The sequence below is a fragment of the Salvelinus alpinus genome, chromosome 26 (assembly GCF_045679555.1).
Source record: "Salvelinus alpinus chromosome 26, SLU_Salpinus.1, whole genome shotgun sequence".
NCBI lineage: Eukaryota > Metazoa > Chordata > Actinopteri > Salmoniformes > Salmonidae > Salvelinus > Salvelinus alpinus.
Window position 1 is genome coordinate 46,441,088 of NC_092111.1, and position 27,814 is coordinate 46,468,901.

Below are 27,814 nucleotides of genomic sequence, written 5' to 3' on the forward strand. Positions count from 1 at the left end.
CCTCCCTCCGCTGATACTAATGGTGCGTTCAAGACAACTGGGAACTCTGCAAAATAAAACTTTTTGAACGAACGGTCATCCCACTCGGGATTCCAAGTCAGACTAGGGCATCTTCCCAGAGCTCCGAATTTATGACCTGAAGATCACTGACGTCATGAGTTGACCTCACTTTTTTCAGAGCTCTTGAAATCCCCATGATTTCATGGCATATTGCCAATATGCTGTGATAATGTATTAGACCAGGCATATAGCCAATATGCTGTGATAATGTATTAGACCAGGCATAAAGCCAATAGGATGTGATAATGTATTAGACCAGGCATATAGCCAATAGGATGTGATAATGTATTAGACCAGGCATATAGCCAGTAGGATGTGATAATGTATTAGACCAGGCATATAGCCAATAGGATGTGGTAATGTATTAGGCCAGGCATATAGCCAATAGGATGTGATAATGTATTAGACCAGGCATATAGCCAATGTGCTGTGATAATGTATTAGGGCAGGCATATAGCCAATATGCTGTGATAATGTACTAGGCCAGGCATATAGCCAATGTGCTGTGATAATGTATTAGGCCAGGCATATAGCCACTATGCTGTGATAATGTATTAGACCAGGCATATAGCCAATAGGATGTGATAATGTATTAGACCAGGCATATAGCCAATAGGATGTGATAATGTATTAGACCAGACATAAAGCCAATAGGATGTGATAATGTATTAGACCAGGCATATAGCCAATATGATGTGATACTGTATTAGACCAGGCATATGGCCAATAGGATGTGATAATGTATTAGACCAGGCATATAGCCAATAGGATGTGATAATGTATTGGACCAGGCATATAGCCAATATGATGTGATAATGTATTAGACCAGGCATATAGCCAATAGGATGTGATGATATATTAGACCAGACATATAGCCAATAGGATGTGATAATGTATTGGACCAGGCATATAGCCAATATGATGTGATAATGTATTAGACCAGGCATATAGCCAATAGGATGTGATGATATATTAGACCAGACATATAGCCAATAGGATGTGATAATGTATTGGACCAGGCATATAGCCAATATGATGTGATAATGTATTAGACCAGGCATATAGCCAATAGGATGTGATGATATATTAGACCAGACATATAGCCAATAGGATGTGATAATGTATTGGACCAGGCATATAGCCAATATGATGTGATAATGTATTAGGGCTACTACACAAACCTCATTCTGACTAAACTGTTTTTATTAGGTTCATGTTATATTATTTTAAGTTTTAAAAAGATTCAGAGCGGTAGATCTCGGCTTGCTTCCTGACTGTGAAAGTGATCTTGACTCAGAAAAGGTTGGTGAACACCGCCATGGACAATATAACAGTGTGTGATCTATATCTCCGTAGATACATACCTTCACCAGGCCCAAGTCAATCTCCAGAACATTAGCCAGCTGGAACAGAACCACCAGAGGAAGAGGATCAATACTAAATGGGACTGAAATCACTTTAATAAAGTCAATAAGAAAACACACCAATAAACAACATTGTTAAATAATTATCGTTTATATTTTATTAGCTTCGTTTGAGCATCAAGCTCCTACGGTATGAAACAGAATGTGATCAAGACCTGGATGGTTCAACGAGGCTGAGACGTAATATTATTTCACCTCTGACACGTTAGTCTGCTCGTCGATGGAAACAAATATTTTGTACAAAAGGGTTTCAAAGTAGTCTCCCTGGACCCTGTTCATCACGAAGCCTTCCAGGGGGGGCACTGGGGAACACAGTAATATATTCATTAATAGATCATAAGAAGTATAAAACATAATAAAATAATCACAAAGCCTTCGGGGGGGGCGCACTGGGAGAGGGATGCCAGCAGCATACCACCCTGCATACCACTGCTGGCTTGCTTCTGAAGCTAAGCAGGGTTGGTCCTGGTCAGTCCCTGGATGGGAGACCAGGTGCTGCTGGAAGTGGTGTTGGAGGGCCAGTAGGAGGCACTCTTTCCTCTGGTCTAAACAAAGATCCCAATGCCCCAGGGCAGTGATTGGGGACACTGCTCTGTGTAGGGTGCCGTCTTTCGGATGGGATGTTAAACGGGTGTCCTGACTCTCTGAGGTCATTAAAGATCCCATGGCACTTATCGTAAGAGTAGGGGTGTTAACCCCGGTGTCCTGGCTAAATTCCCAATCTGGCCCTCAACCATCACGGTCACCTAATAATCCCCAGTTTACAATTGGCTCATTCATCCCCCTCCTCTCCCCTGTAACTATTCCCCAGGTCGTTGCTGCAAATGAGAACGTGTTCTCAGTCAACTTACCTGGTAAAATAACGGTAAAAATAAAAAATAAAAAAATATAAAAAAGGGATGGAGCGCAACAAAAATACATAAAGGGTTGTCAATGGCAACCGACCAGCAAGTGAACAGCCAACACTCAGCCCTCAGACAGTTATAGATGGTAATGGTGTGGGTCCTCTTCACAGCCCTCAGACAGTTATAGATGGTAATGTTGTGGGGCCTCTTCACAGCCCTCAGACAGTTATAGATGGTAATGTTGTGGGGCCTCTTCACAGCCCTCAGACAGTTATAGATGGTAATGTTGTGGGGCATCTTCACAGCCCTCAGACAGTTATAGATGGTAATGTTGTGGGGCCTCTTCACAGCCCTCAGACAGTTATAGATGGTAATGTTGTGGGTCCTCTTCACAGCCCTCAGCCAGTTATAGATGGTAATGTTGTGGGTCCTCTTCACAGCCCTCAGACAGATATAGATGGTAATGTTGTGGGGCCTCTTCACAGCCCTCAGACAGTTATAGATGGTAATGTTGTGGGGCCTCTTCACAGCCCTCAGACAGATATAGATGGTAATGTTGTGGGTCCTCTTCACAGCCCTCAGACAGATATAGATGGTAATGTTGTGGGGCATCTTCACAGCCCTCAGACAGATATAGATGGTAATGTTGTGGGGCCTCTTCACAGCCCTCAGACAGATATAGATGGTAATGTTGTGGGGCCTCTTCACAGCCCTCAGCCCGCAGCCAGTTATAGATGGTAATGTTGTGGGGCCTCTTCACAGCCCTCAGCCAGTTATAGATGGTAATGTTGTGGGGCATCTTCACAGCCCTCAGACAGTTATATATGGTAATGTTGTGGGGCCTCTTCACAGCCCTCAGACAGTTATATATGGTAATGTTGTGGGGCATCTTCACAGCCCTCAGACAGTTATAGATGGTAATGTTGTGGGGCATCTTCACAGCCCTCAGACAGTTATAGATGGTAATGTTGTGGGGCCTCTTCACAGCCCTCAGACAGTTATAGATGGTAATGTTGTTATTACCCATGATGCATGCTGCCATTATCATGATCCCTGCTGCCATTACCCATAATCCCTGCTGTCATTACCCATGATCCCTGCTGCCATTATCATGATCCCTGCTGCCATTACTCATGATGCCTGCTGCCATTACCCATGATGCCTGCTGCCATTACCCATGATCCCTGCTGCCATTACCCATGATCCCTGCTGCCATTACCCATGATCCCTTGATGAATACACCACTAACACACTATAAGATAAACAGGAACAAAGAGGTGTGTGTAAACTCCTCTGGAAAACAGATCTGAAGTGCACAATAGCATTTATATATATTTTTTTTTTTCTCAGGTCCCCGTCAGCCCCTGGTATTGGGGTCGGAGGTCCCCGTCAGCCCCTGGTATTGGGGTCGGAGGTCCCCGTCAGCCCCTGGTATTGGGGTCGGAGGTCCCCGTCAGCCCCTGGTATTGGGGTCGGAGGTCCCCGTCAGCCCCTGGTATTGGGGTCGGAGGTCCCCGTCAGCCCCTGGTATTGGGGTCGGAGGTCCCCGTCAGCCCCTGGTATTGGGGTCGGAGGTCCCCGTCAGCCCCTGGTATTGGGGTCGGAGGTCCCCGTCAGCCCCTGGTATTGGGGTCGGAGGTCCCCGTCAGCCCCTGGTATTGGGGTCGGAGGTCCCCGTCAGCCCCTGGTATTGGGGTCGGAGGTCCCCGTCAGCCCCTGGTATTGGGGTCGGAGGTCCCCGTCAGCCCCTGGTATTGGGGTCGGAGGTCCCCGTCAGCCCCTGGTATTGGGGTCGGAGGTCCCCGTCAGCCCCTGGTATTGGGGTCGGAGGTCCCCGTCAGCCCCTGGTATTGGGGTCGGAGGTCCCCGTCAGCCCCTGGTATTGGGGTCGGAGGTCCCCGTCAGCCCCTGGTATTGGGGTCGGAGGTCCCCGTCAGCCCCTGGTATTGGGGTCGGAGGTCCCCGTCAGCCCCTGGTATTGGGGTCGGAGGTCCCCGTCAGCCCCTGGTATTGGGGTCGGAGGTCCCCGTCAGCCCCTGGTATTGGGGTCGGAGGTCCCCGTCAGCCCCTGGTATTGGGGTCGGAGGTCCCCGTCAGCCCCTGGTATTGGGGTCGGAGGTCCCCGTCAGCCCCTGGTATTGGGGTCGGAGGTCCCCGTCAGCCCCTGGTATTGGGGTCGGAGGTCCCCGTCAGCCCCTGGTATTGGGGTCGGAGGTCCCCGTCAGCCCCTGGTATTGGGGTCGGAGGTCCCCGTCAGCCCCTGGTATTGGGGTCGGAGGTCCCCGTCAGCCCCTGGTATTGGGGTCGGAGGTCCCCGTCAGCCCCTGGTATTGGGGTCGGAGGTCCCCGTCAGCCCCTGGTATTGGGGTCGGAGGTCCCCGTCAGCCCCTGGTATTGGGGTCGGAGGTCCCCGTCAGCCCCTGGTATTGGGGTCGGAGGTCCCCGTCAGCCCCTGGTATTGGGGTCGGAGGTCCCCGTCAGCCCCTGGTATTGGGGTCGGAGGTCCCCGTCAGCCCCTGGTATTGGGGTCGGAGGTCCCCGTCAGCCCCTGGAATTGGGGTCGGAGGTCCCCGTCAGCCCCTGGAATTGGGGTCGGAGGCCCTGGTCCTGAAACTCTGGTGAAGTCCCTGTCAGCCCCTGGTATTGGGGTCGGAGGTCCCCGTCAGCCCCTGGTATTGGGGTCGGAGGTCCCCGTCAGCCCCTGGAATTGGGGTCGGAGGTCCCCGTCAGCCCCTGGAATTGGGGTCGGAGGCCCTGGTCCTGAAACTCTGGTGAGGTCCCTGTCAGCCCCTGGTATTGGGGTCGGAGGTCCCCGTCAGCCCCTGGTATTGGGGTCGGAGGTCCCCGTCAGCCCCTGGAATTGGGGTCGGAGGTCCCCGTCAGCCCCTGGAATTGGGGTCGGAGGCCCTGGTCCTGAAACTCTGGTGAGGTCCCTGTCAGCCCCTGGTATTGGGGTCTGAGGCCCTCCTTCTGAAACTCTGGTGAGGTCCCTGTCAGCCCCTGGTATTGGGGTCGGAGGCCCCTGTTGCTTGTTCTGACCTCTAAGGATAATGCATGCTGAGGGAAGCATCTTTTTCAGCAGAATATTTTTAGCATATGAACGACTTGTAATTCAATTGCTGGAAAATGGAAGCCATCCATCCAACCCATTTATTCAGATCTGGCAGGTCAAATGTCTATAATCATGTGACAGTCTTTTTTCAATTGAAACGTCCAAATGTTACCAGATATTTATTATAATATATATTTATTCTCTAACATAGCATGTTCTATGTTCATAAGTGATCCGAATTCAGTCTGCTATGGCATACAGGTGATCAGAATTCAGTCTGCTATAGCATACAGGTGGTCAGAATTCAGTCTGCTATAACATACAGGGGATCAGAATTCAGTCTGCTATAACATACAGGGGATCAGAATTCAGTCTGCTATAACATACAGGTGGTCAGAATTCAGTCTGCTATAGCATACAGGTGATCAGAATTCAGTCTGCTATAACATACAGATGATCAGAATTCAGTCTGCTATAGCATACAGGTGATCAGAATTCAGTCTGCTATGGCATACAGATGATCAGAATTCAGTCTGCTATAACATACAGGTGGTCAGAATTCAGTCTGCTATAACATACAGGTGATCAGAATTCAGTCTGCTATAGCATACAGGTGATCAGAATTCAGTCTGCTATAGCATACAGGTGATCAGAATTCAGTCTGCTATAACATACAGGTGATCAGAATTCAGTCTGCTATAACATACAGATGATCAGAATTCAGTCTGCTATAGCATACAGGTGATCAGAATTCAGTCTGCTATAACATACAGGTGATCAGAATTCAGTCTGCTATAACATACAGGTGGTCAGAATTCAGTCTGCTATAGCATACAGGTGATCAGAATTCAGTCTGCTATAGCATACAGGTGATCAGAATTCAGTCTGCTATAACATACAGGTGATCAGAATTCAGTCTGCTATAACATACAGGTGGTCAGAATTCAGTCTGCTATAGCATACAGGTGATCAGAATTCAGTCTGCTATAACATACAGGTGATCAGAATTCAGTCTGCTATAACATACAGGTGGTCAGAATTCAGTCTGCTATAGCATACAGGTGATCAGAATTCAGTCTGCTATAACATACAGGTGATCAGAATTCAGTCTGCTATAACATACAGGTGGTCAGAATTCAGTCTGCTATAGCATACAGGTGATCAGAATTCAGTCTGCTATTGCATACAGGGGATCAGAATTCAGTCTGCTATAACATACAGGTGGTCAGAATTCAGTCTGCTATAACATACAGGTGGTCAGAATTCAGTCTGCTATAACATACAGGTGGTCAGAATTCAGTCTGCTATAACATACAGGTGATCAGAATTCAGTCTGCTATAGCATACAGGCGATATTGTGCCCGTACGAACACATTTTAGGCCATATGAAGAACAGCTATGTGTGTTGTCATGAACAGCAGCATCCAGACACGCTGTTTCACATTCTTTAATAAGACTCAAACAGAAACAGGCAATAGGATATACAGCGAGGCTCCCCGCCAAACAGCCCTACAAAGGAAACTCAACATGTCTCGAAAGACGCTAAGTGGGCGAGCGGGTCTGTGCGGGGGAGTTGTACCTTCCACGAAGACATGTAAGCGATATGCTGGACCACAGCTTTCAGCCAATCACCATTAAGGGCTAGAACCACTCCGTTTATAATGTAGAGTACCTGACATGCAGCTGTCATCAGAGATGGGCACGTCTAGATAGATGTATCCCCTGTTGTACAGACCTGAAGGAGAGAGAAGGCATTTATTACCCATGTCATGATCTGATTAACATATTCATCTGAACATTGTACAAAAGGGTACAAAGTATTAACGCTAAGGAAACATTTACAACGTATCGCACCACAATAAGTTCTGTTATGGCACATCAGCGTACGCACCCCTACCCAACATCTTTCCCAATCTCCAACAAACACAGAACAGAGCATAGATGCCCCTACATCTCGCCCATCTTCTCCAGGCTCCCATCTTACTGGTCACTCTACCATCCTCCCCGACACTCCGCCACCCATCTGCCGCCATGCTCTCTCCCCTCCTACCTGGTGCTCTCTCCCCTCCTACCTGGTGCTCTCTCCCCTCCTACCTGGTGCTCTCTCCCCTCCTACTTGGTGCTCTCTCCCCTCCTACTTGGTGCTCTCTCCCCTCCTACCTGGTGCTCTCTCCCCTCCTACCTGGTGCTCTCTCCCCTCCTACCTGGTGCTCTCTCCCCTCCTACCTGGTGCTCTCTCCCCTCCTACCTGGTGCTCTCTCCCCTCCTACCTGGTGCTCTCTCCCCTCCTACCTGGTGCTCTCTACCCTCCTACCTGGTGCTCTCTACCCTCCTACCTGGTGCTCTCTCCCCTCCTACCTGGTGCTCTCTCCCCTCCTACCTGGTGCTCTCTCTGGACGGAATTAATCGAACAAAAGGACCATTTGTGATGTTTATGGGACATATTGGAGTGCCAACAAAAGAAGCTCGTCAAAGGTAAGGCATGATTTATATTTTATTTCTGCGTTTTGTGTTGCGCTTGCAGGGTTGAAATATGCTACTCTCTCTTTGTTTACTGTTGTGCTATCATCAGATAATAGCATCTTATGCTTTCGCCGAAAAGCCTTTTTGAAATCTGACATGTTGGCTGGATTCACAACGAGTGTAGCTTTAATTTGGTATCTTACATGTGTGATTTAATGAAAGTTTGATTTTATGTCATTTTTTTGAATTTGGCGCTCTGCATTTTGCCTGGCTATTGGCCAAGTGGGATGCAAGCGTCCCGCCTATCCCAGATAGGTAAAAAATCTACCATCAGAGCCACAATAGGCCGTAATGACAGGGAAGGCATCTCATCACACTAAACTGTTTTCCAATTCACCCCAGACAAACACCCTGATGGCTAGCGACTACCATTTATCCAGACCACAGGGCCACACAAAAGATGGCGCCGACCGAGATGGCCGCCTCCCTTCGCGTTCCTTGGAAAATATGCAGTATTTTGTTTTTTTATGTGTTATTTCTTACATCGGTACCCCAGGTAATCTTAGGTTTCATTACATACAGTCGGGAGGAACTACTGAATATACGATTAACGTCAACTCACCATCGTTATAACCAGGAATATGACTTTCCCGAAACGGATCCAGTGTTTTGCCTTCCACCCAATACAATGGATCTGATCCCAGCCGGGGACCCTATGCGACGCCGTAAAAGGGGCAAACGTAGCGGTCTCTTGGTCAGGCTTCGGAGACGGGCACATCGCGCTCCACTCCCTAGCATACTACTCGCCAATGTCCAGTCTCTTGACAATAAGGTTGATGAAATCCGAGCACGGGTAACATTCCAGAGAGACATCAGGGATTGCAACGTGCTCTGCTTCACGGAAACATGGCTAACTCAAAAGACGCTAACGGAGTCGGTGCAGCCAGCTGGTTTCTTCACGCATCGCGCCGACAGAAACATACATCTTTCTGGTAAGAAGAGGGGCGGGGGGGTATGCCTTATGATTAACGAGACGTGGTGTGATCATCATAACAACACACAGGAACTCAAGTCATTCTGTTCACCTGATCTAGAACTCCTCACAATCAAATGTCGACCGCATTACCTACCAAGGGAATTCTCTTCGATCATAATCACAGCCGTATATATTCCCCCCCAAGCAGACACATCGATGGCCCTGAACGAACTTTATCTGACTCTTTGTAAACTGGAAACCACACACCCTGAGGCTGCATTCATCGTAGCTGGGGATTTTAACAAGGCTAATCTAAAAACAAAACTCCCTAAATTCTATCAGCATATCGATTGTGCTACCAGGGCTGGTAAAACCCTGGATCATTGTTATACTAACTTCCGCGACGCATATAAGGCCCTCCCCCGCCCTCCTTTCGGAAAAGCTGACCACGACTCCATTTTGTTGATTCCAGCCTACAAACAGAAACTAAAACAACAAGCTCCCGCGCTCAGGTCTGTTCAACGCTGGTCCGACCAATCTGATTCCACGCTTCAAGACTGCTTCGATCACGCGGATTGGAATATGTTCCGCATTGCGTCCAACAACAACATGGACGAATATGCTGATTCGGTGAGCGAGTTCATTAGGAAGTTCATTGACGATGTCGTACCCACAGCAACGATTAAAACATTCCCAAACCAGAAACCGTGGATTGACGGCAGCATTCGCGTGAAACTGAAAGCGCGAACCACTGCTTTTAACCAGGGCAAGGTGACCGGAAACATGACCGAATACAAACAGTGTAGCTATTCTCTCCGCAAGGCAATCAAACAGGCTAAGTCCCAGTACAGAGACAAAATAGAGTCGCAATTCAACAGCTCAGACACAAGAGGTATGTGGGCAGGGTCTACAGTCTATCACAGATTACAAAAAGAAAACCAGCCCCGTCGCGGACCAGGATGTCTTGCTCCCAGACAGGCTAAATAACTTTTTTGCCCGCTTTGAGGACAATACAGTGCCACTGACACGGCCCGCTACCAAAACCTGCAGGCTCTCCTTCACTGCAGCCGAGGTGAGTAAAACATTTAAACGTGTTAACCCTCGCAAGGCTGCAGGCCCAGACGGCATTCCCAGCCGCGTCCTCAGAGCATGCGCAGACCAGCTGGCTGGTGTGTTTACGGACATATTCAATCAATCCTTATCCCAGTCTGCTGTTCCCACATGCTTCAAGAGGGCCACCATTGTTCCTGTTCCCAAGAAAGCTAAGGTAACTGAGCTAAACGACTACCGCCCCGTAGCACTCACTTCCGTCATCATGAAGTGCTTTGAGAGACTAGTCAAGGACCATATCACCTCCACCCTACCGGACACCCTAGACCCACTCCAATTTGCTTACCGACCCAATAGGTCCACAGACGACGCAATCGCAACCACACTGCACACTGCCCTAACCCATCTGGACAAGAGGAATACCTATGTGAGAATGCTGTTCATCGATTACAGCTCAGCATTTAACACCATAGTACCCTCCAAACTCGTCATCAAGCTCGAGACCCTGGGTCTCGACCCCGCCCTGTGCAACTGGGTCCTGGACTTCCTGACGGGCCGCCCCCAGGTGGTGAGGGTAGGTAACAACATCTCCACCCCGCTGATCCTCAACACTGGGGCCCCACAAGGGTGCGTTCTGAGCCCTCTCCTGTACTCCCTGTTCACCCACGACTGCGTGGCCATGCACGCCTCCAACTCAATCATCAAGTTTGCGGATGACACTACAGTGGTAGGCTTGATTACCAACAACGACGAGACGGCCTACAGGGAGGAGGTGAGGGCCCTCGGAGTGTGGTGTCAGGAAAATAACCTCACACTCAACGTCAACAAAACAAAGGAGATGATTGTGGACTTCAGGAAACAGCAGAGGGAGCACCCCCCTATCCACATCGACGGGTCAGTAGTGGAGAAGGTGGAAAGTTTTAAGTTCCTCGGTGTACACATCACGGACAAACTGAATTGGTCCACCCACACAGACAGCGTTGTGAAGAAGGCGCAGCAGCGCCTCTTCAACCTCAGGAGGCTGAAGAAATTCGGCTTGTCACCAAAAGCACTCACAAACTTCTACAGATGCACAATCGAGAGCATCCTGTCGGGCTGTATCACCGCCTGGTACGGCAACTGCTCCGCCCACAACCGTAAGGCTCTCCAGAGGGTAGTGAGGTCTGCAGAACGCATCACCGGGGGCAAACTACCTGCCCTCCAGGACACCTACACCACCCGATGTCACAGGAAGGCCATAAAGATCATCAAGGACAACAACCACCCAAGCCACTGCCTGTTCACCCCGCTATCATCCAGAAGGCGAGGTCAGTACAGGTGCATCAAAGCAGGGACCGAGAGACTGAAAAACAGCTTCTATCTCAAGGCCATCAGACTGTTAAACAGCCACCACTAACATTTAGCGGCCGCTGCCAACATACTGACTCAACTCCAGCCACTTTAAAAATGGGAATTGATGGAAATTATGTAAAAATGTACCACTAGCCACTTTAAACAATGCCACTTAATATAATGTTTACATACCCTACATTACCCATCTCATATGTATATGTATATACTGTACTCTATATCATCTACTGCATCTTGCCATCTTATGTAATACATGTACCACTAGCCACTTTAAACTATGCCACTTTATGTTTACATACCCTACAGTACTCATCTCATATGTATATACCGTACTCTATACCATCTACTGCATCTTGCCTATGCCGTTCTGTACCATCACTCATTCATATATCTTTATGTACATATTCTTTATCCCTTTACACTTGTGTGTATAAGGTAGTAGTTGTGGAATTGTTAGGTTAGATTACTTGTTGTTATTACTGCATTGTCGGAACTAGAAGCACAAGCATTTCGCTACACTCGCATTAACATCTGCTAACCATGTGTATGTGACTAATAAAATTTGATTTGATTTGATTTGATTTAGCAGTGAGCTGGGATGAACATACACACAGAGACAGACACACAAGAATAAATTCCACTCACTCAGCACCACATTGTACTCCATTGATCCGGCCAGCTGGGGTCCTGAATCTATCATCCTATCAATAGCCTTCCTCTCTGCCACCGAGCAGATCTGAAATCAGACAGGACAGAGGGAGGACACAGACAGACATTAGCTGGGTGGAGGGAGAGAGTAAGGAGGAGAGGAGGAAAGAGGTGGTTGGAGAGAGGAGGAGGATGAGGAGTGTCATGACGTTGGGTTGGGGGTAGGTTTACGACAGTCATAAATACCTCCTTCCCCCTTTTTCTCTCTCCCCACTATAACTGATGTGACATAAGGAAACCCATGGGTTAACATAGAGATTCTGGGTAACATCAGAAGTTGGGGGAAATGAACTATATTCTGGTAATCCAACCAACTGTACATATGCGGTGGTACTTAAGGTATATTATGTCAGTTCGGTTGCCCTCTGACACATTCTCATCAATGATAGAATGACATAAACGCTACTGTGAAAAGTCTAAACGTCAGAGGTATCGGATTCACATGGAATTGTTGTTTAGTTCAAATGTTTGAATATGACATTGTTTGTGAAGAGGTGAAATGTAATTTTACCTTCCAAATGAGAGATCTGTGTTTTCATAAATTTGGCTTCTGCTCAACCAGGGGCCCGCCCCTGTGAAGAGACCTGGGTAATAAACCTTTCAGACACACCCCTCTCCTCCACTATAAAAGCCATTTTCCCAGAAGGTAACATCCTGTTCCGGGTACATTTTGGATGACGATCCGATGTCAAGATGGTTCAGACAATAACTACAGAACTAGGACAACATCAGCATGGACTTTGATTGTGAATGGTATGAACTTTGAACTCGTGTTCACTACAGAAGTGATATCTCCTAGCCGTTGAGTTGGCAACAGCTGCTACAAACGCAGGTTAGGAAGGACAGTCCGAGTATCCCGTCTTCCACACACAACGGTACTACAAAGTATCCCGTGACTACCAGAGACCAGAGACATCCTCCAAAGGACAGAGGACTCGGGTTGGCGATACGGTCTTCCATCTACCACCAACCTACTGAAGCGCAGCTCAGAGTAAATATGTATTGCATTTTCTTTCTTAAATGGGCGGTAATTTAGAAGGCACCAAATACTGATTTACGAGAGCACAGCTCGCCTATGTTCCCGTCTCCCGCTCTTTCACTAAAATCCCGCCCCTTCCCTTTGTGTAACAAGCTGTCATATCTATTCCGCCCGCTAGGGACGTTTTCTGTATGACGTAATTTGTGATCAAGTTATGATTTAATTGTATATGTGTGATTCTGTGTGATTAGTTAGGTATTTAGTAAATAAATAATTAAACCCAATTTTGTATTGCTGATTCAACTTGTTAGCCAGGATTCTTGCAGACAATCAAGGACTTACAACTTTCAGATGAGACTGAATAAAATGACGATTAATGTGACTGTTATTTAGTAAAATATTACAAAATCTTTAAGAGTTTATTCGAAAGATAACAGCTCTATAAATATTCTTTCGTGGTGTCCCTCTCTAGTTAATTAATATTTACATGGTTAGTTCAATCAGGTAATATTGATACCGGAGAAATTATTTTATAGAATAGCATGTCATAGCAATCAATCTGGCATAGTCAAAGACACGACAGGAGGAAAGAGGTAAAGAGGGGGAAACCACACACGTCATCGACCAGAAGAGAAAGAAACACCTGAAATGAACACAGCAACTTCAGGCTGGAGATCAGTCTAGCTAACGAGCTGAATCTGTTTTGCCTTTCTGTTGTGTGGTGTAACATTTGGACTTCTCTGGTGGGAACCTGCACAGATTCCAGATGACATAGTCAGTGTGTAATTTCCAGCTAGATAGGCTGTGTCCTGGGTCAGATAGGTAGTGTCCTGGGTCAGATAGGTAGTGTCCTGGGTCAGATAGGTAGTGTCCTGGGTCAGATAGGTAGTGTCCTGGGTCAGATAGGTAGTGTCCTGGGTCAGATAGGTAGTGTCCTGGGTCAGATAGGTAGTGTCCTGGGTCAGATAGGTAGTGTCCTGGGTCAGATATAGATAGGTAGTGTCCTGGGTCAGATAGGTAGTGTCCTGGGTCAGATATAGATAGGTAGTGTCCTGGGTAAGATATAGATAGGTAGTGTCCTGGGTCAGATAGGTAGTGTCCTGGGTCAGATATAGATAGGTAGTGTCCTGGGTAAGATATAGATAGGTAGTGTCCTGGGTCAGATAGGTAGTGTCCTGGGTCAGATATAGATAGGTAGTGTCCTATGTAGAACAATAGAGGCTGTAAAAAACAATTTAATCAATAAGGCTGTAACGTAACAACATTTGGAAAAAGTCCTGGGATATTTTCCGAAAGCTCTGTACATACATTCTACAGAGCCTACTGCGTATTCCCTACAATACGTTTACTGCTGCACCCAAAACAGTTACTGATCTAAAGCCAATCTGTATTCTATATACAGTGATTGGCATTGGGGACATTAATTTGACTTTGGAACATGTTTTAAAAGTCTACATTTAATTCAAATGTTCACCTAAATATTAACAAATATGAATCATTGTTAAATGTTAAGACAATTATTTTTCATATATCATGAATGGTTATTGACACCTCTGTACTATTACGTGGGGAACATTTCAAGAAGTCCGTGACCCAGAAGTACTCTTTAAGCTGACGAGACGCTGAACGTGTGATGAGTCCGCAGATCAAATACCCACGTGTGCTGCCACTAGACAGCGAAAAACAAGTTAACCTTTATTTATTGTAATTTAAATGAGTTTGCAGTAGTTCAGTTTTGAGTTATATTACTTACTGTAGCTACCTCAATTGTTATTTCAAATAATTTTGGGAACTTCACAGCAATTGCTAGCTAGCCAAAATGTTGCTTGCTAGCAGGCTCCCATAAATACAAATCTCCCTAGATACAGCCAAGTCTCAGAGTCACGTCATGAGATTTGTAAATGAAAGAGGAATATAATAATACGAATTGAATTGGCCCAGCGTCGTCCGGATTAGACGAGGGTTTGCCCGGGGTAGGCCGTCACTGTAAAAAATATTTTTTTCTTAACTGACTTGCCTGGTTAAAAAGAAATAAAATACCCATCTTCCCATTTAGAGTTTCTGGCGCAGCACAAAAAGGCCCTTGACCAGATGGTGGGACAAAGACATTTCCGAACAGACCTGCTAACCAGATGGTGGGACAAAGACATTTCCGAACAGACCTGCTAACCAGATGGTGGGACAAAGACATTTCCTAACAGACCTGGTAACCAGATGGTGGGACAAAGGCATTTCCGAACAGACCTGCTAACCAGATGGTGGGACAAAGGCATTTCCTAACAGACCTGCTAACCAGATGGTGGGACAAAGACATTTCCTAACAGACCTGCTAACCAGATGGTGGGACAAAGGCATTTCCTAACAGACCTGCTAACCAGATGGTGGGACAAAGGCATTTCCTAACAGACCTGCTAACCAGATGGTGGGACAAAGACATTTCCTAACAGACCTGCTAACCAGATGGTGGGACAAAGGCATTTCCTAACAGACCTGCTAACCAGATGGTGGGACAAAGACATTTCCTAACAGACCTGCTAACCAGATGGTGGGACAAAGGCATTTCCTAACAGACCTGCTAACCAGATGGTGGGACAAAGACATTTCCTAACAGACCTGCTAACCAGATGGTGGGACAAAGACATTTCCTAACAGACCCGCTAACCAGATGGTGGGACAAAGACATTTCCTAACAGACCCGGTAACCAGATGGTGGGACAAAGGCATTTCCTAACAGCCCCGCTAACCAGATGGTGGGACAAAGACATTTCCTAACAGACCTGCTAACCAGATGGTGGGACAAAGACATTTCCTAACAGACCTGCTAACCAGATGGTGGGACAAAGACATTTCCTAACAGACCTGCTAACCAGATGGTGGGACAAAGGCATTTCCTAACAGACCTGGTAACCAGATGGTGGGACAAAGGCATTTCCTAACAGACCTGCTAACCAGATGGTGGGACAAAGACATTTCCTAACAGACCTGCTAACCAGATGGTGGGACAAAGACATTTCCTAACAGACCTGGTAACCAGATGGTGGGACAAAGACATTTCCTAACAGACCTGGTAACCAGATGGTGGGACAAATGCATTTCCTAACAGACCTGCTAACCAGATGGTGGGACAAATGCATTTCCTAACAGACCTGCTAACCAGATGGTGGGACAAAGACATTTCCTAACAGACCTGGTAACCAGATGGTGGGACAAAGACCTTTCCTAAAAGACCTGGTAACCAGATGGTGGGACAAATGCATTTCCTAACGGACCTGCTAACCAGATGGTGGGACAAAGACATTTCCTAACAGACCTGGTAACCAGATGGTGGGACAAAGACATTTCCTAACAGACCTGCTAACCAGATGGTGGGACAAAGACATTTCCTAACAGACCTGCTAACCAGATGGTGGGACAAATACATTTCCTAACAGACCTGCTAACCAGATGGTGGGACAAAGACATTTCCTAACAGACCTGCTAACCAGATGGTGGGACAAAGACATTTCCTAACAGACCTGCTAACCAGATGGTGGGACAAAGACATTTCCTAACAGACCTGCTAACCAGATGGTGGGACAAAGACATTTCCTAACAGACCTGCTAACCAGATGGTGGTACAAAGACATTTCCTAACAGACCTGCTAACCAGATGGTGGGACAAAGACATTTCCTAACAGACCTGCTAACCAGATGGTGGGACAAAGACATTTCCTAACAGACCTGCTAACCAGATGGTGGGACAAAGACATTTCCTAACAGACCTGCTAACCAGATGGTGGGACAAAGACATTTCCTAACAGACCTGCTAACCAGATGGTGGGACAAAGACATTTCCTAACAGACCTGCTAACCAGATGGTGGGACAAAGACATTTCCTAACAGACCTGCTAACCAGATGGTGGGACAAAGACATTTCCTAACAGACCTGCTAACCAGATGGTGGGACAAAGACATTTCCTAACAGACCTGCTAACCAGATGGTGGGACAAAGACATTTCCTAACAGACCTGGTAACTTTGTTGTTACTTTAAGGTTGGAACCAACATGCAGTACCTCCAGCAGGCAGAGAGGCAGGAACCATTCATCCACCAGCTCAGGGAGAAGCTACACTATTCACAGCCCCGTGGAAACAAAAAAGACTATGAAATAACTCATATGGAATCACGTAGTAACCAAAGAAGTGTTAAACAAATCAAAATATATTTTATATTTCAGATTCTTCAAAGCAGCTACTCGTTGCCTTGATGACAGCTTTGCACACTACATGATTCCATATGTGTTATTTCATGGTGTTGAATTCTCCACTATTATTCCACAATGTAGAAGATAGTATAAATAAAGAAAAACCCTTAAATGAGTCGGTGCGTCCAAACGTTAGACCGGTACTGTATTTGTATTGTTTAAAAAATGTACAAATAAAAGGAAATGTATAGTTTAAACATGTCTTTCATGTTTATTTGTTTTAGCTGTTAGTGATAATTCTCTAAGACTTAATACATGTGTTAATACATAAGCCTTTATGGACACTATATATACAAAAGTATGTGGACACCCCTTCAAAATAGAGCATTTGGCTATTTCAGCACCACCTGAGCACACAGCCATGCAATCTCCATAGACAAACATTGGCAGTAGAATGGCCTTACTGAAGAACTCAGTGACTTTCAACGTGGCACTGTCATAGGATGCCCTCACCTCAACCCCATCAAACACCTTGGCCTAACTCCGCAGGGGACGGTTGGCATAGTGACAGGAAAACCAATCTGTTGGTGTTTGGCTGTGTGTGTTTATGCTATGTTGTCTCGTCTAAGGCAAAGCGTTCAAGGGTCACCATGCGGTTCTCACCCTGATGTCATCCTCTGTGATGTATCCGGTCTGAGCCACCCACCACGGCTCTACAGAGATCTCTACTGGCTTGGAGGGGAGCAGGTCTCGCGCCGTTTTCCTACGGAAGAATTTCTGACAAGAGACGACACAGGTATGTTATGTAAAGTAATTAAATCAATCAAAAAAAAAATCAAGTAATGTTTAGATCAGCGGACATCTAGTCAGCAGTGTTGGCCATGTTAAGTGAAAGTCTCCACAGCCAGACAAGTGTACTCAATTAAAAGAGGAACTGAATATTTTCAGGAAGCTCACTGCAATGTTTAGTCCCCAGAAAACATCTGAAATGAAAACCACTCTGTGTGTTGTCGGTGTAATAACCGTAGTATTGTCAAAGTATCACTTAGAGTACATGTTGACAAACATAAATAAGGATATTATTGAATTATGTTTAAGTTGCTCTTACCTTGGAAGACCTGCACTGGTTCATCAAGTCTATATACTGGTTCCTCCCGATGCCAAGCAGTCTTAGACCTAGAAATCAGACAATAATCACTGGTTCATCAAGTCTATATACTGGTTCCTCCTGATGCCCAGCAGTCTTAGACCTAGAAAACAGACAATAATCACTGGTTCATCAAGTCTATATACTGGTTCCTCCTGATGCCCAGCAGTCTTAGACCTAGAAAACAGACAATAATCACTGGTTCATCAGTCTATATACTGGTTCCTCCTGATGCCAAGCAGTCTTAGACCTAGAAAACAGACAATAATCACTGGTTCATCAGTCTATATACTGGTTCCTCCTGATGCCAAGCAGTCTTAGACCTAGAAATCAGACAATAATCACTGGTTCATCAAGTCTATATACTGGTTCCTCCTGATGCCCAGCAGTCTTAGACCTAGAAAACAGACAATAATCACTGGTTCATCAAGTCTATATACTGGTTCCTCCTGATGCCCAGCAGTCTTAGACCTAGAAATCAGACAATAATCACTGGTTCATCAGTCTATATACTGGTTCCTCCCGATGCCAAGCAGTCTTAGACCTAGAAATCAGACAATAATCACTGGTTCATCAGTCTATATACTGGTTCCTCCTGATGCCAAGCAGTCTTAGACCTAGAAAACAGACAATAATCACTGGTTCATCAAGTCTATATACTGGTTCCTCCTGATGCCAAGCAGTCTTAGACCTAGAAAACAGACAATAATCACTGGTTCATCAAGTCTATATACTGGTTCCTCCCGATGCCAAGCAGTCTTAGACCTAGAAAACAGACAATAATCACTGGTTCATCAAGTCTATATACTGGTTCCTCCTGATGCCAAGCAGTCTTAGACCTAGAAAACAGACAATAATCACTGGTTCATCAAGTCTATATACTGGTTCCTCCCGATGCCAAGCAGTCTTAGACCTAGAAAACAGACAATAATCACTGGTTCATCAGTCTATATACTGGTTCCTCCTGATGCCAAGCAGTCTTAGACCTAGAAAACAGACAATAATCACTGGTTCATCAGTCTATATACTGGTTCCTCCTGATGCCAAGCAGCCTTAGACCTAGAAAACAGACAATAATCACTGGTTCATCAAGTCTATATACTGGTTCCTCCCGATGCCAAGCAGTCTTAGACCTAGAAATCAGACAATAATCACTGGTTCATCAGTCTATATACTGGTTCCTCCTGATGCCAAGCAGTCTTAGACCTAGAAAACAGACAATAATCACTGGTTCATCAAGTCTATATACTGGTTCCTCCCGATGCCAAGCAGTCTTAGACCTAGAAAACAGACAATAATCACTGGTTCATCAAGTCTATATACTGGTTCCTCCCGATGCCAAGCAGTCTTAGACCTAGAAAACAGACAATAATCACTGGTTCATCAGTCTATATACTGGTTCCTCCTGATGCCAAGCAGTCTTAGACCTAGAAAACAGACAATAATCACTGGTTCATCAAGTCTATATACTGGTTCCTCCTGATGCCAAGCAGTCTTAGACCTAGAAAACAGACAATAATCACTGGTTCATCAGTCTATATACTGGTTCCTCCTGATGCCAAGCAGTCTTAGACCTAGAAAACAGACAATAATCACTGGTTCATCAAGTCTATATACTGGTTCCTCCCGATGCCAAGCAGCCTTAGACCTAGAAAACAGACAATAATCACTGGTTCATCAAGTCTATATACTGGTTCCTCCTGATGCCAAGCAGTCTTAGACCTAGAAAACAGACAATAATCACTGGTTCATCAAGTCTATATACTGGTTCCTCCCGATGCCAAGCAGCCTTAGACCTAGAAAACAGACAATAATCACTGGTTCATCAAGTCTATATACTGGTTCCTCCTGATGCCAAGCAGTCTTAGACCTAGAAAACAGACAATAATCACTGGTTCATCAAGTCTATATACTGGTTCCTCCTGATGCCAAGCAGCCTTAGACCTAGAAAACAGACAATAATCACTGGTTCATCAAGTCTATATACTGGTTCCTCCCGATGCCAAGCAGCCTTAGACCTAGAAAACAGACAATAATCACTGGTTCATCAAGTCTATATACTGGTTCCTCCTGATGCCAAGCAGTCTTAGACCTAGAAAACAGACAATAATCACTGGTTCATCAAGTCTATATACTGGTTCCTCCTGATGCCAAGCAGCCTTAGACCTAGAAAACAGACAATAATCACTGGTTCATCAAGTCTATATACTGGTTCCTCCCGATCAGTGGCGGCCCGTCCTTCAGGGCAGTTGGGGGGGGTTGCCTTTTTTGCATGTTATTTTGGCATTAATACATATAAGTAATACATATCAATGTAAAACATTGTTTTTTTAAATGTCATTGAGTTAATAAAGCTGCATACAAACATAGTCTATTTTTTCCTTTCTTGAGTAAGGCAACTCCAAAATGCAGGTGTTGTAGCCTAGCTCAGTGCTTTCTGTGGTGGTGTGGCTAGCCAGCAGAAAATACAGAGCACTGCGCCTGATTGGTTCATTTTTCTGTCACTCATGGGACAGTAGTCATCCCCAAGTCTAAGGTTAGAATGTTAGCCCCTTGTGTTCTGCCATAGACTTATATTAGAAGTGCCCAACCAAGAAGGCTCAAGGTCATTGGCCACAGATACAATGACATCAAATCACGTTATATCTACAGTAGCTTTGATTGGACTCATCTTGTCAACATCATACTTTCAAAGTCTTAGCTAGCAGTCATCATCATGAATCAAGTCGACAATCTACTGGCAAATCCTTTTTAATCCATGTCATATGAAGAGAAATAATCAAGAGAAATTATAGATAAAACGAATCGGTGCTCATCGGCCATTGGACATAAACATTACACAAGAAGTTGGAAATCGTTAATTCAACAATGAGTGGTTTGGAAGGAAACAGTGACTAACCCCTAGCGTTGGTTTCTTTGCCAGACTATGATGACAAAGGTTGATGACAAAATTTACACACAAAGGACCGCTGCGCCAACTTCACAAGGTGAGTCCAAAAATGTATTGTATGCTGCTGCATAAATGATGTAATATTCCAGGGAGATACGTATACTGGAGCTAAGAAAGTAATACTATGTGTATGTTGTGTAGTGTGCATCCCAGGGATGTGTGTGCTTTGGGGACCTTTAACAGAATGTGACTGGCAGAACAGGTGTTGTATGTGGAGGATGAGGGCTGCAGTAGATATCTCAGATAGGGGGGAGTGAGGCCTAAGAGGGTTTTATAAATAAGCATCAACCAGTGGGTCTTGCGACAGGTATACAGAGATGACCAGATTACAGAAGAGTATAGAGTGCAGTGATGTGTCCTATAAGGAGCATTGGTGGCAAATCTGATGGCCGAATGGTAAAGAACATCTAGCTGCTCGAGAGCACCCTTACCTGCCGATCTATAAATTATGTGTCCGCAATCTAGCATGGGTAGGATGGTCATATGAATCAGGGTTAGTTTGGCAGCTGGGGTGAAAAAGGAACGATTACGATAGAGGAAACCAAGTCTAGATTTAACTTTAGCCTGAAGCTTTGATATGTGCTGAGAGAAGGACAGTGTACCGTCTAGCCATACTCCCAAGTACTTGTATGAGGTGACTACCTCAAGCTCTAAACCCTCAGAGGTAGTAATCACACCTGTGGGGAGAGGGGCATTCCTCTTACCAAACCACATGACCTTTGTTTTGAAGGTGTTCAGAACAAGGTTAAGGGGAGAGAAAGCTTGTTGGACACTAAGAAAGCTTTGTTGTAGAGCATTTAACACAAAATCCGAGGAGGGACCAGCTAAGTATAAAACTGTATAATCTGCATATAAATGGATGAGAGAGCTTCCTACTGCCTGAGCTATTTTGTTGATGTAAATTGAGAAGAGCGTGGGGCCTAGGATCGAGCCTTGGGGTACTCCCTTGGTGACGGGCAGTGGCTGAGACATCAGATGTTCTGACTTTATACACTGCACTCTTTGAGAGAGGTAGTTAGCAAACCAGGCCAAAGACCCCTCAGAGACACCAATACTCCTTAGCGGGTCGACAAGAATGGAATGGTCTACCGTATCAAAATCAATACAAGTAACAGTCAGCAGTTTTTGGAGGCAACACACACACACAGCTCTAAGAGGAAGTACAGCAACAGTCTACTTACAGTCAGCAGCAGTGAAGTTGGGCAGCGAGTCGTAACTCTTCTCTACGTTCATGATGTCCTGGAGGTGGAGAGAGGGAGGGGGAAGAGAAGGAAGAGAAGAGGGTGAAGAGAGGAGGGAAAAGAAGGAAGAGGGGGGAGAGAAGAGAGGGGGGGAAGAGAAGGAAGAGGGGGGAAGAGAAGAGATGGGGGGAAGAGAAGGAAGAGAGGGGAGGGGAGAGAAGAGAGGGAGGGGAGGGGAGAGAAGGATGGAGAATGGAGATATTATCGCGGGAAATGGGAGCAGCAAATTAAACCAATTTTTCTTCCTACACCATTCCTTCCTTCCCTGAGCCTTCATTAATTAACAAATATGTCCCGAATGGCACCCTATTCCCTATTTAGTGCACTACTTTTGACCATGGCCCTATGGCACCCTATTCCCTATTTAGTGCACTACTTTTGACCCGGGCCCTATGGGGGAATACAGTGCCATTTGGGACATAGTAGCAACTATTTCTGAAGATGAGAACCACCTTGTTCATTTCGTCTTCCCCAGTTTATATTAAACACATAAACGGGATTATTAGAGGGACACAGTCATGATATTTACAGGTCAAGTACGAAGTTAGTGCCATGAAATGCTGGCTCAGAATGTAGAAAATAAAATTGATTTTAAAGATTTTCATAATAAAAAAAACATACTTAACGATATCATGATCAATGAAGACTAGTTATTCATTACATTAGTAGACCTGGTTATTCATGACAATAATATGTGTATAGTAGGAGAAATGTTCTCAGGTCTGATGAAACAAAAATAGAACTGTTTGGCCATAAGGACCATCGTTATGTTAGAAGGAAAAAGGGGGAAAAAATAGATGGCCTCATGTGGAAGGAAAATTATGTGGATATATTGAAGCAACATCTCAAGACATCAGTCAGGAAGTTAAAGCTTGGTCGCAAATGGGTCTTCCAAATGGACAATGACCCCAAGTATACTTCCAAAGTTGTAGCAAAATGGCTTAAGGACAACAAAGTCAAGGTATTGGAGTGGCCATCACAAAGCCCTGACCTGAATCCTATGGAAGATTTGTGGGCAGAACTGAAAAAGCGTGTGCGAGCAAGGAGGCCTACAAACCTGACTCAGTTACACCAGCTCTGTCAGGAGGAATGGGACAAAATTCACCCAACTTATTGTGGGAAGCTTGTGGAAGGCTACCCGAAACATTTGACCCAAGTTAAACAATTTAAAGGCAACGCTACCAAATACTAATTTAGTGTATGTAAACTTCTGACCCACTGGGAATGTGATGAAAGAAATAAAAGCTTAAATAAATCACTCTCTCTACTATTATTCTGACTTTTCACATTCTTAAAATATAGTGGTGATCCTAATTGACCTAAGACAGGGTATTTTTACTAGGATTAAATGTCAGGAATTGTGAAAAACTGAGTTTAAATGTATTTGGCTAAGGTGTACATAAACTTCTGACTTCAACTGTACCTCCATGCTGTACCTCCATGATACTGATGTAGTAGGAGAAGGGGTGACTACAGTTGATATATTATATATAGTATATAGTATTACTGTACCTCCATGATGCTGATGTAGTAGGAGAAGGGGTGACTACAGTTGATATATTATATATAGTATTACTGTACCTCCATGATGCTGATGTAGTAGGAGAAGGGGTGACTACAGTTGATATATTATATATAGTATATAGTATTACTGTACCTCCATGATGCTGATGTAGTAGGAGAAGGGGTGACTACAGTTGGTATATTATATATAGTATATAGTATTACTGTACCTCCATGATGCTGATGTAGTAGGAGAAGGGGTGAATACAGTTGATATATTATATATAGTAATAGTATATAGTATTAATGTACCTCCATGATGCTGATGTAGTAGGAGAAGGGGTGACTACAGTTGATATATTATATATAGTATATAGTATTACTGTACCTCCATGATGCTGATGTAGTAGGAGAAGGGGTGACTACAGTTGGTATATTATATATAGTATATAGTATTACTGTACCTCCATGATGCTGATGTAGTAGGAGAAGGGGTGACTACAGTTGGTATATTATATATAGTATATAGTATTACTGTACCTCCATGATGCTGATGTAGTAGGAGAAGGGGTGACTACAGTTGATATATTATATATAGTAATAGTATATAGTATTAATGTACCTCCATGATGCTGATGTAGTAGGAGAAGGGGTGACTACAGTTGATATATTATATATAGTATATAGTATTACTGTACCTCCATGATGCTGATGTAGTAGGAGAAGGGGTGACTACAGTTGATATAGTATATATAGTATATAGTATTACTGTACCTCCATGATGCTGACATAGTAGAAGAAGGGGTGACTACAGTTGATATATTATATATAGTATATAGTATTACTGTACCTCCATGATGCTGATGTAGTAGGAGAAGGGGTGACTACAGTTGATATATTATATATAGTATATAGTATTACTGTACCTCCATGATGCTGATGTAGTAGGAGAAGGGGTGACTACAGTTGATATATTATATATAGTATATAGTATTGCTGTACCTCCATGATGCTGATGTAGTAGGAGAAGGGGTGACTACAGTTGATATATTATATATAGTAATAGTATATAGTATTACTGTACCTCCATGATGCTGATCTAGTAGGAGAAGGGGTGACTACAGTTGATATATTATATATAGTAATAGTATATAGTATTACTGTACCTCCATGATGCTGATGTAGTAAGAGAAGGGGTGACTACAGTTGATATATTATATATAGTAATAGTATATAGTATTACTGTACCTCCATGATGCTGATGTTGTAGGAGAAGGGGTGACTACAGTTGATATATTATATATAGTAATAGTATATAGTATTACTGTACCTCCATGATGCTGATGTAGTAAGAGAAGGGGTGACTACAGTTGATATATTATATATAGTATTACTGTACCTCCATGATGCTGATGTAGTAGGAGAAGGGGTGACTACAGTTGATATATTATATAGTATATAGTATTACTGTACCTCCATGATGCTGATGTAGTAGGAGAAGGGGTGACTACAGTTGATATAGTATATATAGTATATAGTATTACTGTACCTCCATGATGCTGATGTAGTAGGAGAAGGGGTGACTACAGTTGATATATTATATATAGTATATAGTATTGCTGTACCTCCATGATGCTGATGTAGTAGGAGAAGGGGTGACTACAGTTGATATAGTATATATAGTATATAGTATTACTGTACCTCCATGATGCTGATGTAGTAGGAGAAGGGGGTGATGCGGAGGCCTTTGACCATGATGTCTGACAGGTGGTAGGGGTAGAGCATCAGGTGATCTCGGCTGTACTTCAGCAGCTCCTCATAGTACTTCCTCTCATCCTTCCTCACGTGTCTCACTGGACAGACAGGGGGGAGAGGACAGACAGTCAGATCAGACAGGGGGGAGAGGACAGACAGTCAGATCAGACAGGGACAGGGTAGGACAGACACACTCATATCAGACAGGGACAGGGTAGGACAGACACTCATATCAGACAGGGACAGGGTAGGACAGACACTCATATCAGACAGGGACAGGGTAGGACGGACACTCATATCAGACAGGGACAGGGTAGGACTGAGACACTCATATCAGACAGGGACAGGGAAGGACAGACACTCATATCAGACAGGGACAGGGTAGGACAGACACTCATATCAGACAGGGACAGGGTAGGACTGAGACACTCATATCAGATAGGGACAGGGTAGGACAGACACTCATATCAGACAGGGACAGGGTAGGACTGAGACACTCATATCAGATAGGGACAGGGTAGGACTGAGACACTCATATCAGACAGGGACAGGGTAGGACTGAGACACTCATATCAGACAGGGACAGGGTAGGACTGAGACACTCATATCAGATAGGGACAGGGTAGGACTGAGACACTCATATCAGATAGGGACAGGGTAGGACAGACACTCATATCAGACAGGGACAGGGTAGGACTGAGACACTCATATCAGACAGGGACAGGGTAGGACTGAGACACTCATATCAGACAGGGACAGGGAAGGACAGACACTCATATCAGACAGGGACAGGGTAGGACTGAGACACTCATATCAGACAGGGACAGGGTAGGACTGAGACACTCATATCAGACAGGGACAGGGAAGGACAGACACTCATATCAGACAGGGACAGGGTAGGACTGAGACACTCATATCAGACAGGGACAGGGTAGGACAGACACACTCAGATCAGACAGGGACAGGGTAGGACGGACACTCATATCAGACAGGGACAGGGTAGGACAGACACACTCAGATCAGACAGGGACAGGGAAGGACTGAGACACTCATATCAGACAGGGACAGGGTAGGACTGAGACACTCATATCAGACAGGGACAGGGTAGGACAGACACTCATATCAGACAGGGACAGGGTAGGACGGACACTCATATCAGACAGGGACAGGGTAGGACAGACACACTCAGATCAGACAGGGACAGGGAAGGACAGACACTCATATCAGACAGGGACAGGGTAGGACTGAGACACTCATATCAGACAGGGACAGGGAAGGACAGACACTCATATCAGACAGGGACAGGGTAGGACTGAGACACTCATATCAGACAGGGACAGGGAAGGACAGACACTCATATCAGACAGGGACAGGGTAGGGCAGACACTCATATCAGACAGGGACAGGGTAGGACAGACACTCATATCAGACATGGACAGGGTAGGACAGCCACTCATATCAGACAGGGACAGGGTAGGACTGAGACACTCAGATCAGAGAGACGGGGTAGGACAGAGACACTCAGATCAGAGAGACGAGGTAGGACAGATACACTCAGATCAGAGAGACGGGGTAGGACAGAGACACTCAGATCAGAGAGACGGGGTAGGACAGAGACACTCAGATCAGATAGACGGGGTAGGACAGAGACACTCAGAGAGACGGGGTAGGACAGATACACTCAGATCAGAGAGACGGGGTAGGACAGAGACACTCAGATAGACGGGGTAGGACTGAGACACTCATATCAGAGAGACGGGGTAGGACAGACACTCAGATCAGATAGACGGGGTAGGACAGAGACACTCAGATCAGAGAGACAGGGTAGGACAGAGACACTCAGATCAGACAGACGGGGTAGGACAGAGACACTCAGATCAGAGAGACGGGGTAGGACAGAGACACTCAGATCAGAGAGACGGGGTAGGACAGAGACACTCAGAGAGACGGGGTAGGACTGAGACACTCAGAGAGACGGGGTAGGACTGAGACACTCAGATCAGAGAGACGGGGTAGGACAGAGACACTCAGATCAGAGAGACGGGGTAGGACAGAGACACTCAGATCAGAGAGACGGGGTAGGACAGAGACACTCAGATAGACGGGGTAGGACAGAGACACTCAGATAG

At 45.3% G+C, this 27,814-nt stretch overlaps 1 protein-coding gene across 2 annotated transcripts in view; it reads right to left on the reverse strand.

Annotated features, from left to right (window-relative positions):
- LOC139555355 (protein FAM91A1) overlaps positions 1 to 27,814 on the reverse strand; it is a 96,201-nt gene that overhangs the window by 56,239 nt on the left and 12,148 nt on the right. The window contains exons 3-10 of one of the 2 annotated variants that reach the window (XM_071369075.1): positions 25,632 to 25,783; positions 22,368 to 22,425; positions 18,198 to 18,265; positions 17,753 to 17,866; positions 11,866 to 11,956; positions 7,054 to 7,116; positions 1,680 to 1,786; positions 1,425 to 1,463 (exon numbers count right to left, since the gene is read on the reverse strand). In XM_071369075.1, coding sequence (XP_071225176.1) covers positions 1,425 to 1,463; positions 1,680 to 1,786; positions 7,054 to 7,116; positions 11,866 to 11,956; positions 17,753 to 17,866; positions 18,198 to 18,265; positions 22,368 to 22,425; positions 25,632 to 25,783 — 692 coding nt within the window. Of the gene's footprint in view, positions 1 to 1,424; positions 1,464 to 1,679; positions 1,787 to 7,053; positions 7,117 to 11,865; positions 11,957 to 17,752; positions 17,867 to 18,197; positions 18,266 to 22,367; positions 22,426 to 23,939; positions 23,965 to 25,631; positions 25,784 to 27,814 lie in introns of those variants that run through there. The other variant, XM_071369076.1, reaches the window with a different exon arrangement.